Source organism: Hypomesus nipponensis, chromosome 22 (assembly GCF_054491055.1).
Source record: "Hypomesus nipponensis isolate SF chromosome 22, ASM5449105v1, whole genome shotgun sequence".
NCBI classification, from domain to species: domain Eukaryota; kingdom Metazoa; phylum Chordata; class Actinopteri; order Osmeriformes; family Osmeridae; genus Hypomesus; species Hypomesus nipponensis.
This window is the reverse complement of record NC_140382.1, coordinates 19,926,139-19,937,312: the sequence shown is the minus strand read 5'-3', so window position 1 is coordinate 19,937,312 and position 11,174 is coordinate 19,926,139. Positions and strand designations below refer to the sequence as shown.

General features: G+C 47.5%; 2 protein-coding genes across 4 annotated transcripts; both read right to left on the bottom strand.

Annotated features, from left to right (window-relative positions):
• Positions 1 to 1,514: 1,514 nt before the first annotated feature.
• Positions 1,515 to 6,280, bottom strand: trmo (tRNA methyltransferase O). Its single transcript, XM_084687325.1, has 6 exons — positions 6,142 to 6,280; positions 5,898 to 6,043; positions 4,613 to 4,787; positions 4,297 to 4,454; positions 2,254 to 2,955; positions 1,515 to 1,909 (listed from the first exon to the last, which is right to left on the bottom strand). The coding sequence occupies exons 1-6, from the start codon at positions 6,252 to 6,254 to the stop codon at positions 1,668 to 1,670; spliced, it is 1,536 nt and encodes a 511-aa protein (XP_084543451.1). The 5' UTR covers positions 6,255 to 6,280; the 3' UTR covers positions 1,515 to 1,667.
• A 66-nt stretch (positions 6,281 to 6,346) lies between these two features.
• hemgn (hemogen) lies at positions 6,347 to 11,174 on the bottom strand. Of its 3 annotated transcripts, none has more exons than XM_084687326.1 (4): positions 10,911 to 11,174; positions 10,093 to 10,183; positions 7,295 to 8,097; positions 6,347 to 7,008 (listed from the first exon to the last, which is right to left on the bottom strand). In XM_084687326.1, exons 1-4 carry the CDS (start codon positions 10,963 to 10,965, stop codon positions 6,896 to 6,898), a joined length of 1,062 nt encoding a protein of 353 aa, XP_084543452.1. In that variant the 5' UTR covers positions 10,966 to 11,174; the 3' UTR covers positions 6,347 to 6,895. The 3 variants fall into 3 exon arrangements, with proteins under 3 accessions (XP_084543452.1, XP_084543453.1, XP_084543454.1); XM_084687327.1 differs by having other exon boundaries at positions 10,105 to 10,183; positions 10,911 to 11,170; XM_084687328.1 differs by lacking the exons at positions 10,093 to 10,183; positions 10,911 to 11,174 and adding an exon at positions 8,202 to 10,071.

Genomic DNA, 11,174 nt, shown 5'->3' with positions numbered 1-11,174 from the left:
GAGGTCCTCTTCCTGGGTTTGGGGGCCGAGGGCCGGGCCTGGGCCCTGGGTCTGTAAGACGGGCTGATCTGGTGTTGCAGCGTCTGGGTTAATGTTCTCAGGGCCAGTTTCCAGTCCTGTGGAGGGTCTGGTATTGCCTTCAGACCCCCTCGAGCTTTCCCTTCTCTTTCCTCACCTCCTCCAGGTGTACAGTCTTCATTTACTTTATTTGAAGCCTCATTGGATAACTTTCTTATCTCAGGCCTCGTTTCACGTTTCTTCATGGTGTTGTAGAAACTCTCCCTCTTTTCCCACAGTCCCGCGGGGAGGGGCTTATAGGGCAACAGTGTCACTGCATCTCCCTTTGGCTGTGGTGTTGTGTACTTGGTTGGACCGTCCTGCAAAATCTGCCTGGATGCTTTCAAAAGAGTCAGGCTTTGACCGCACGTTTTCTGCCCAGCGTGGTTGGAGGTCGTGGTCGTTTCCTCGTCTGAGTTTAGACCGTACCTCTTCATGGTCTTGACCAGCAGGTCACGGATTGGACCATTATCGACTTGGACCGCGTACCTCAAAGCAGTACAGCCGTACATGTCGGCCTGGGTCAGGTCGTGATCCAGGGCTTGCAGAAGCATCCTGACCAGCCCCAGGCGCTCGTACAGGACAGCGTAGACCAGAGCTGACCGTCCCCGACCGTCTCTCAACCCCACCCTGCCCCCGTGGACCAGCAGCATGCGTGCTGCGCCCAGCGCCCAGCGCTCGCCATCATGGAGGCAGCACAGCATCAGCGGGGTCCTGCCCTCCTCGTCCCTGGTGTTGACGCTGGCCCCAGCTTCCACCAGCCTCCGCGCCTGGAGAAAGTCAGCCTTCAGCACAGCCTCGTGGAGGTCCATTGGTTTCTTCACAAGAGGCCGGCTGTGAGGATCGTTTCTTGTGCACCAGTTGGTTTTTAATGTGAATGTTTGGTCTGTTCAGCTTCAGGCTCTTTCTAATGCTGTTCCCCCTCTGTCTCTCCTTCTAAACACACACACAGTACAAAGCACGTTCTGGAGAGTGGTTTGCTGTTGCTATTGGTTAAGGGAGTGTTACACGTTGTAAATCTAGGCAATAAAAAGCACAGCTTCATCCAACAATGAGAGAGTTGACTAATCACCGTTTGCTGTCAGTCAGGATAGAAACGCAATTAAGTTACTTAAACAATACAAATCATTGGCTTTCTACATCCGAGATTGAAGTTACTCACTGTGATGGTTCATAAGATGACAAAAAAATGTAGCAAATGAAGAGTGAAAAGAAACTAGAGTTTGAGAGTGAAGACTAAACCCTGTCAGGCCTTGTTGTTACTGTGTGACTGGCACACTGGTGCTGTTTGGGACACACCTTCAACACACAGAACTCTAACAGCAGAGTGGGCAGGGATGATTGGTTGGGTTGTGAAGCGCTCCAACATGGCCCTATCTGTTGTTGGAAGTAAATATAATTGGAGGTTACTAAGGTAAATACAGCCATTTTCAGGCACCCAAAAAATAGGGAGGGAATTTTCAGCATCAATTTCAGCATTTATTTAGTTCAAGAGAATAGGCAAGGGAGTTTTAAGAGATTGTTACAACAGAACAAAATGTCGCTCTGCAACAAAAACAAACCCAAAAGGTTTCCACAATCCTGAACTTCTCAACTGGGTCCAGAAGTCGTCACTCAGGTCCGGTTCTGTGTAACGGTCCAACGGGCCGGACCCTAAGCACCTCAGCAAAGCCCGGTCCGAACCAGCAGGTGACGTGGGCCGTGTCGAGGGTGAAGAAGAACAGACGGTCTTTACAGCGAGTTCTCCGGTAAACCGACCGGGGGTCAGCAGATAAAATGCTCCTGATGGCGTCCCTGGCCTCTTCTGGACCACGCAGGAACCGGAACCTGGGACGCCCGCATCTCTGAGGTTCTGCAGAGAACATTCAGCGGGAGGGGAACATGAAAACACATGTATAAGGACCTTTGGAATCGATATAAATATAAACACTCTGACCAGTATATAGATAGAATAAATAAATAGAATCACTTTATTATAGTAGGTATGGGGATTATGGTATCCAAGGTCTCGAAAGATGCTGGGCTAAAATGTATGTATAACAATATCGCCATCCAGTGGTGAACAAATGTAACCCGACTCTCTGGTGGCAACAGAGATGGATATATATATACATATATATATATATATATATATATATTATAAAGAATGTGGAATAAAGAATGAAGTAGCAAAAGACCATTTAAAAGTATAATCACCTGTGTTTAGACCTGCTTTTTCAGGAGGCAGAAAGTGTGCCAGCTCCTTTTCCGTGTGCGCAGTGAAGCGCACCTCCAGGCTGGCCACGGGAGGCTCTCTGATCCAGCCTGCGATGGTGCTGTAGGCCTCCTCCCCATAGCAGGGCTCACCACCATCCTCCAGAGCTTCTACTGGCTTGGCCGTAGGCCTGTCTGAAGCCTGGGACTTTCCTATGGAGCTCCCTAGGGAGAGGGCAGCATCTCCCTGGCTGACATAAGCTTTAAGGTCCTCCAGGACAGCACTGAGGATGCTGGGATGGGAGGCAGAGAGAGCCTGTACAGAGCTTGCAGCAGAGAAGTTAGATGGATCATTTCCACTTGAAGTATGACCCTTTGATTCGTCTTTTGAGAGGAGTTTTCTAGGGTCCGGGTTCGGCCCACTTCCTGTCCAATCAGAGTCCAACTCACAAACCACAGATGAAGGCCATCCTGACCCAGCCACCATAGAAGAAGTAACACTTCCTGTTTCTGTAGTTACGGTGACTGCATCGGTTGCCTGATCCGACGACACACCCGGCGCCTCGTCTGGGTAGCGTCCGCAGCTCTCCTGTGAGTCCGTGTAGGTTCTGCTGTGTGGGGAGTCATAGTCTGGGATGTAGGGTTTGATGTCCAGAACTGGAGTCCCATCGATCATGTCGATCTCAGACAGGTGGAGAGTATCACCTGAGGACAGAGAATTAGATTCACTTAAACTAAGACCTTATGCCAGAGTGGGAAAACATATGTAGCTTGTCCAAGCAAGGAACTGAGTAGTTGAAAAGTGGCGTCAAGGTAGTATGATGTCTGATTTGTTTGTCGTTAGTGTGCCAGCAAATTGTGTGTAAAAATGATAGGCTACTATGCAGGACGTTTGTTCTCTGAACGTCAGTCTGCCTGTGTAGGGTCTACCTGCTGTGACATTAAACAACCAAACATTCACACAATGTAGACGTTCCTCAAGCAGTATAGAAGCAGTTCAGTCACATTCTGCATCTGTCACACTCCAGCAACAGTAAGCAACAGTGTGAATCTCATCACAAAGGACCCAAAGCAAGTCAAGCCAGTTTTGATGACAGTCTCTCATACCACACAGAGGCGGTTTGGGGGAGCTGAAATATATAGTTGGCAAAATATATGCCAACAATAATGTTTCATGTAACTGGCCCCTTTAACAGTCCAACTGGCCCAGCTTGGACCCCCAGTTGAAATGGTCTAGAGCCGCCACTGATGCCATAAGCATACAGTGTATATCTATAGACCTACACAAGTGGATATCCATACATTCTTCATACAGCCTATACAGTATGTTCTCTAACTCTCAATACAACCGGAAGCTTCTGCAACTCTCTAGGATGGGATGAGTGCGTTGGTTAAAAGCACCTAATTGAACACTTTCTGGGGCTGCTCACCAGAGACCCACCACAGACCCACCACAGACCCACCACAGACCCACCACAGACCCACCACAGACACACTACAGACCCACCACAGACCCACCACAGACCCACCACAGACCCACCACAGACACACCACAGACCCACCAGAGACCCACCACAGACCCACCACAGACCCACCACAGACCCCCCACAGACCCACCACAGACCCACCACAGACCCACCACAGACCCACCACAGACACACCAGAGACCCCCCACAGACCCACCACAGACACACCACAGACCCACCACAGACCCCCCACAGACCCACCACAGACCCACCACAGACACACCACAGACACACCACAGACCCACCACAGACCCACCACAGACCCACCACAGACCCACCACAGACACACCACAGACCCACCAGAGACCCACCACAGACCCACCACAGACCCACCACAGACCCCCCACAGACCCACCACAGACCCACCACAGACCCACCACAGACCCACCACAGACACACCAGAGACCCCCCACAGACCCACCACAGACACACCACAGACCCACCACAGACCCCCCACAGACCCACCAGAGACCCACCACAGACCCACCACAGACCCACCACAGACCCACCACAGACCCACCAGAGACCCTGTCCAGCCGGGCCAGGGAGAGGCCCAAGGCGTTGGGGCGGTGGGGGCTCCGGGTAGAGTACACCCCGACCCTCTGGCCGTTCAACCGCGGAGGTTTCACTTTAGCCTTGCAGCTCAGCTGGCCGTTCTTGTGGAACAGGAAGATGACCCTGGGAAAACATGAAGGTGTATGTATGGTGGCATAGGGTCACACTCTCCCTCCATGCCCCCCCTCAACTACTTCCTGCCACCCCAGGTGAAAATGTCTAGCCCCTGCCATCAGTTGATTTACGTTTACATCAGCAGCGATGGCTAGTTAGCATCTTACCACACATGGGAGAATTGCTCCAGGCCGACCAGGGAGTGCTCGGGGTTGGAGAAGAGGCTCTGCTGGACCTGAAGCGTGGCCCTGGACGCTCCGCAGACGGTGGGCTGCCTGGGTGTACCGCTCTTCAGGGAGAAACAGGAGCTGATGTAACCGATAGGGGCTGTCTGGATGGTCCCTGTCACGGCACACAAGGACTCGGTTCAGTGTGTCATGGACAGACATGGCAAAAGTACACACATCCTTCACTCAAGTAAAAGATACTCATGTTTAAAAAGACTGTGGTCAAAGTTGAAGTACTGACTTAACCTTTCCACTCAAGTTAAAGTCAAGAAGTGTGGGCTCTGACATAGTCAAGCAGTGTTTCCCCTGGCAGTGTTTCCCCTGGCAGTGTTTCCCCTGGCAGTGTTTCCCCTGGCAGTGTTTCCCCTAGGTTTACAGGGGGGGCGGGGCGTAAAGACATGGTCGCCCAACTATGTAGACAGAAATTACATGCCGTCATGTAAAGAAGATAAATAACATAAGGCCATTTAGTTTGTTTAATAAAAGAGCAAGCTATAGACCTGTTTTATAGGAAAGGTGGGTTTTTTTTGTTTAAGGTTACCTTAAAAAAAAAAAAACAGATATATAAAACTAACTTGACCTTCCGGGGGGGGGGGGGGGGGCAGGGGTACCGTTGGAGGGGGCGGGACCCCCTAATATAAATGGTAGAGGACACACTTCTTAAGTAAAAAGTAGCAATTACTACACCTGTTTTAGTGTCACGCATGTAACTGGACCTCACACCAAATGCCAATGTACTTTAATACCATAATACACCATAGACACTGCACATTTGCTGGGGCGAACATAGAACATCTCCCTCATATATGGCCATGTTTTCTTCTTTTGCATTTTTGTAAACTGTCCCCCTCCAAAAGTCTAGAAAAAAAAATCCAAAAAAAATGGTAGACTTTTTGAAACTTTCTTTTTCACAAACACAGGGAAAAGAGAGGAGAGGGGACATGAGAGAGGAGGAGCGGGGAGAGGAGGAGAGAGGAGAGGGGACAGGGAACATAGAAGCCTAAAACAGAGTAGAGCTGAGCAATAGTAGAGTCCTCATCAAGTAGGCCTACTCATCAATGATGCAAACCTAATTTTGGAAAATAATAAATTAAACCTTTGACAATCTTTTGAAAAAAAAATTATACCTGTGTGTTGGTAATTCTGCCTTTCAAAGCAACAATTTCAATAGCTAACTATAACTTACGTTTTGTGTATCCGTAACTTTATAACTCTGGTTCAGTACCTTGTTCTAACGCAAGGTGTGTCGGCTCCACTTTACGTGATGTTGGCTCTCTGGTCTGAAAACCGACCTGGCCAACATCTGACAGGGCAGACCGGAGAGATACCATGTGTTTCCGATGGGCTCGGACGGCGGTGTCCAAACCCTGCCTAAAATCAGAATATCGTTAATAACGACGAATATAAAAACCTCTCGCACGCGTATGAGTGCGTATATCGAAAAATCTATATATCTTATGAAGTCTTACCGAAGATTCTTGATTTCTTTTCGCATGACAGCCACTTGCACGTTAAGTTTGTTGAGATGTTCGCGACAATTGCAGCACGTATGAGACATCTTGCTTGTCGAGACTGATAACATACGTTATTTTAAAATAGGTAATAGAACAAAGATCTTTTGACAGTGTAACTGATAGTTGTTCATCCTAGGACCAACCGTAACACGTGTGCAAATTCACGGAAGTACATGACTCAATTTTATTTGTTGGACGACCAGCTTTTAACTCCTGCTTGTAATTTACCATTCCAGAAAGTGCAGCAGAGGGCAGTATTGAGCAAGCCTGTCATTTGAAGGCAACAAATGAAAAGCCAGGCTGTTTATCAATATCAAAAGAGATTGTATTATGGTGCACATAAACAATGTATCTATACAAAGTTAATAACAAATCTTATTTCATTAAAACTTTACTAGAAATCTGCCCAATAACTAATCATAGATGATACACTTCTGTAACATAAAGCAAAAAAAATAAAAAATACAGCAGAATGTATATTTTCAATTCAGCCCTAATTGCTAGTTTTTTGAAAGCGCATTGCAATACATTCACCCTATTGTTTCCATCCATCTCTCCTCTTTGTTCTTAGGCTGAAAACCCTCCACAAAAAAATGTATTTGTACTCATCTACCTTCATCTTCTTGATGAGTCTGACAGAACAGGCTTGAAGTAATAGTAACCTAAAGTTATATGCATGGTTTCAAAAGACAAATTCTGTGTTGGTTGTTCAGAAATAACTTCCAGGGAAATATTCGTATCGGGGTGCAGAAGAGGAGTATGTGAGCCGTGAGAAAGATGCATTCTGCTCGGGCGCCTCGACGGACGACTCCTCCAGCGGTCCTAGATGAACACACAGGCCAGAGAGCAAGTCAGGTCGTTTGTGGCGTAAGCTAGCAGCAGCAATGATAAACAACATTTACATCCTCAGTCCTCAGTACCTGACCCAGGCATGATGTTTGATGTAGGAGCCATTGAGTATTGAGTTCATTTGTATTTTGTTTGCTGTGATCTGTTTGTGAGTGTACATGGGTGAGTGGGTTTACATGGGCACAGGCTGAAGGTGGAGCCCAAGGGGAAGGCCTTAAGACCTGGGAGCCACCGTGTGTGTGAGGTCGGGAGAGCATACCTTGACCAGGGTGGTCTGGTGATGGAGAGAGGTCAGGCTTCTCGTCTGGGCCCAGCTCCTCCAGCAGGACCGGGGCCAGCCTGTCCCCCTCCGGAGGCACTGTGTACAGGGTCTCCACAGGGCTGGGGGCAGGGGCAGGAGAGGCAGGGGCAGGGGCAGGGGCAGGAGCAGGAGAGGCCGGGGCAGGAGGAGAGGCAGGGGCAGGGGTCATGGCAATGCTAGGGGCCAGGGCAGGGGAAGAAGCAGAATCCGGGTCAAGGGTGGGGGTGAAGACAGAGGTGAGGGTAGAGGCTGGGGTGAAGGTAAACGCTGGGGCAAGCACAGGGGCAGGGGTGGAAGTAAACGCTGGGGCAAGCACAGGGGCAGGGGTGGAAGTAGAGACTTGGAGAGGGGTGAGGATAGAGGCAGAGTCAGGGGCCAGGGCAGGAACAATGACAGGTAGGTCAGGGGCTGGGGCTGGGCATGGTATGGGCAGAGAGCTGTATAGGGTAGGTTCAGGTGGGCCCTGGGCAGGGCTAGAGACAGGTAGGGGGGCCGGGGGTCTGGGGACGTGTGCTGGCTGTAGCTCTGGGGGAGTGGGCTTCTCGGGAGGGAGGGTGGGTAGCGATGACACGCTGGTTGTCATGGACACCCTCAAGGGTTCCACGACAGCAGGGAGAGCTTCCGGTTGCGGGTCCGGTAAGGGTCCCGGTTCATCCTCAGCGGCCAGGAGCCCAGGTAACGCCTCGGCCTTCTTTGGTCTCCCTCGTTTCCCTGAGCCGCCCCGGTCCTCCCCTCTCGCTCTCTTCTTCCTGCTCTCCATCCTGGAAGCGCAACACACACGTTATCATTAGAATACTCCTTTAGGTCAATACAGGCTGGTGTGACTATGAGAAGTTGACGGGGCAAAGTCCCTGACTCGACTCACTGCAGGCAGGGCACTACTGAGCATCGGGCTAGTAATCTGAAGGTTGCCAGTTCGATTCCCGGCCGGTGCACATGACGTTGTGTCCTTGGGCAAGGCACTTCACCCTACTTGCCTCGGGGAGAATGACCCTGTACTTAATGTAAGTCGCTCTGGATAAGAGCATCTGCTAAATGACTAAATGTAAATGTAGGCAGCTTTTGGAAACACCTATCCTGACCTTTGGTTTCCTCCGGCTGGGTAGTGAGTGTGAATTAGGATAACTGATGAGAAGCCAGACTGATACCAAACAAGTTCTCTGTGACTTTTGTGTGCCACAATTCAAAGTTAAAAAAAGCCAATGATCTGAGAAAATAGATAAACAGTAGAAACTATCTCCGGCATCTTTTTTATCTTAAATCTCTAAATCTAGGACAAAACCAGACAGCCTTACATCCCTCAATCAGGTGTTACTTGAGGAATGAAGACACTCAGATTAACACAGTAAACAGTCATCTCAACAGAGGTGGGAAGTAACAAAGTACAAACACTTTGTATCTGTACTTAAGTAGATTTTTCTGGTGTCAGTCCTTAACTTCACAATACATTTTTCAGACAACTTTTTACTTTCACTACTTGCATTTTTTACACAAATATTTGTACTTTCCACTTCTTACAGTTTAAAGCCAGGTTAGTTACTTAAGTTTGTATTTGGTGGCATGATTTATCTCCTTCCTATCCTCTCCTTACACTGTGTGTGAACAAAACTGTTACGAAAGGTTGTAAAAATATTTTTGAAAAAAAGTTTGCATCATTGATGAGTACTTGATGAGGATTCTACTGTACTGTACTCTATTGTACTCTGGTCTACTGTACTGTACTGTACTCTACTGTACTGTACTCTACTGTACTGTACTGTACTCTGCTGTACCGTACTCTACTGTACTGTACTGTACTCTACTGTACTCTAGTCTACTGTAGTCTACTGTACTGTACTGTAGTCTACTGTACTGTAGTCTACTGTACTGTACTCTAGTCTACTGTACTGTACTCTACTGTACTGTACTCTACTGTACTCTATTGTACTATAGTCTACTGTACTGTACTCTACTGTACTCTAGTCTACTGTACTGTACTCTACTGTACTGTACTCTACTGTACTGTACCGTACTCTACTGTAGTCTACTGTACTGTAGTCTACTGTACTGTACTCTACTGTACTGTACTCTAGTCTACTGTACCCTAGTCTACTCTACTGTACTCCAGTCTACTCTACTGTACTCTACTGTACTGTACTCTACTGTACTGTACTGTAGTCTACTGTACTGTACTCTACTGTACTGTACTCTACTGTACTCTAGTCTACTGTACCCTAGTCTACTCTACTGTACTGTACTCTACTGTACTGTAGTCTACTGTACTGTACTCTACTGTACTGTACTCTACTGTACTCTACTGTACTGTACTCTGCTGTACCGTACTCTACTGTACTGTACTGTACTCTAGTCTACTGTACTGTACTCTACTGTACTGTACTCTCCTGTACTCTAGTCTACTGTACTGTACTGTACTGTACTCTGCTGTACTGTACTCTACTGTACTGTACTCTAGTCTACTGTACTGTACTCTAGTCTACTGTACTGTACTTTACTGTACCGTACTCTAGTCTACTCTACTGTACTCTAGTCTACTGTACCCTGCTCTGCTTTACTCTGTTTTACGCTTCTCTGTTCTCCCACTCATTATGTGAAAAAAGATTGAAAGGTTGGAACAATATTTTTGAAAAAAGGCTTTGATAAAAAAGTTGTAAAAAATTAAAAAGATTTCCACAGAACTCCAAACCCTTTCAGATGACAGTCATCGTTCCCTGTCAGAAGTCAAGCTCAGACTGGAACTTTGGGATATACAGATTTACCAATAAACCCACTGGTTTGTAGCTTTCTGCTCTGCCTCGACCCTCCTCTTCCTCAGGAGATCTCTGTCTCTCAGTCTACGCCGGATCCCACCTGTACAACACACACAAACACACACATTATACACACACATATAAGCACATACACACCCACACCCACACACAGAGACCAGTAAGATCAAATACACGCACGTAAAAAAAATCATGTGTGTTTGATTTATTTCACGGTTTGCAGTTTGGGGTTGACACTATTGGTCCTGCTTTCCATGGTAAAATAAATCAAGTGCACCCCAACAGCTTGGCACTTCAGCCTGACTGTTTGGCACGGGTCTGGAAACAGCACACACCACCTGGCTGTCCTCGCTTCCCGGTCTGGAGGACCACTGAATTCAAGGCCTTTACACATATTACACTAAACACTCACTTTGACCCATTATATACAAAGAAATACACACTGAAACTGATCAGTACGCGGCTGTGAGGACATGCATATCGGAGTGGCTCTGTTACACATCAATAGATCTCCTGAGAAACAGTTCTTGGAGGGAAATTAAATAACAACAACTATAGTACTACTGTGTCTCTCCATATAGTCTTTCTCCAGAACACTTCAACAGACACTGTAGAACACTGTGTTAGAACTGTGTTAGAACACTTTCTAACACAGACACTGTGTTAGAAATATTTTGTTGTGTCAGAATTCAGTTGAATGAGAAACAAATTCTTTAAATAAAAACAACAACTAGCAAAATGGTTGCGTATAAGTAATGTACATGATTCTTCACCCCCAAAAACACAGTCAAAGTTTTAAAGATGCCTACCTTCCTTTTCATCAGGATCTTCGTTTTCGAACTGTTTCTGGGTTGACTCCTCCATTTTGCGTCTTCTTCAAAATGAGTTCAGATTATAAAAAAGTCCTAAAAAGTGTCGTGTTCCCGCCCCTCTAAAGGCATTATCTGGTTAACCATTAGCAGAGCGGGGAGAGTTCTTGCAGCTCTGCCCTTATCGTATTTGCAAAGGTGGAGGGGTTGGCACAATACTGGCAGAAAACAGGGCATGTTTCTGGCACAGATGGTGTGTGTGTG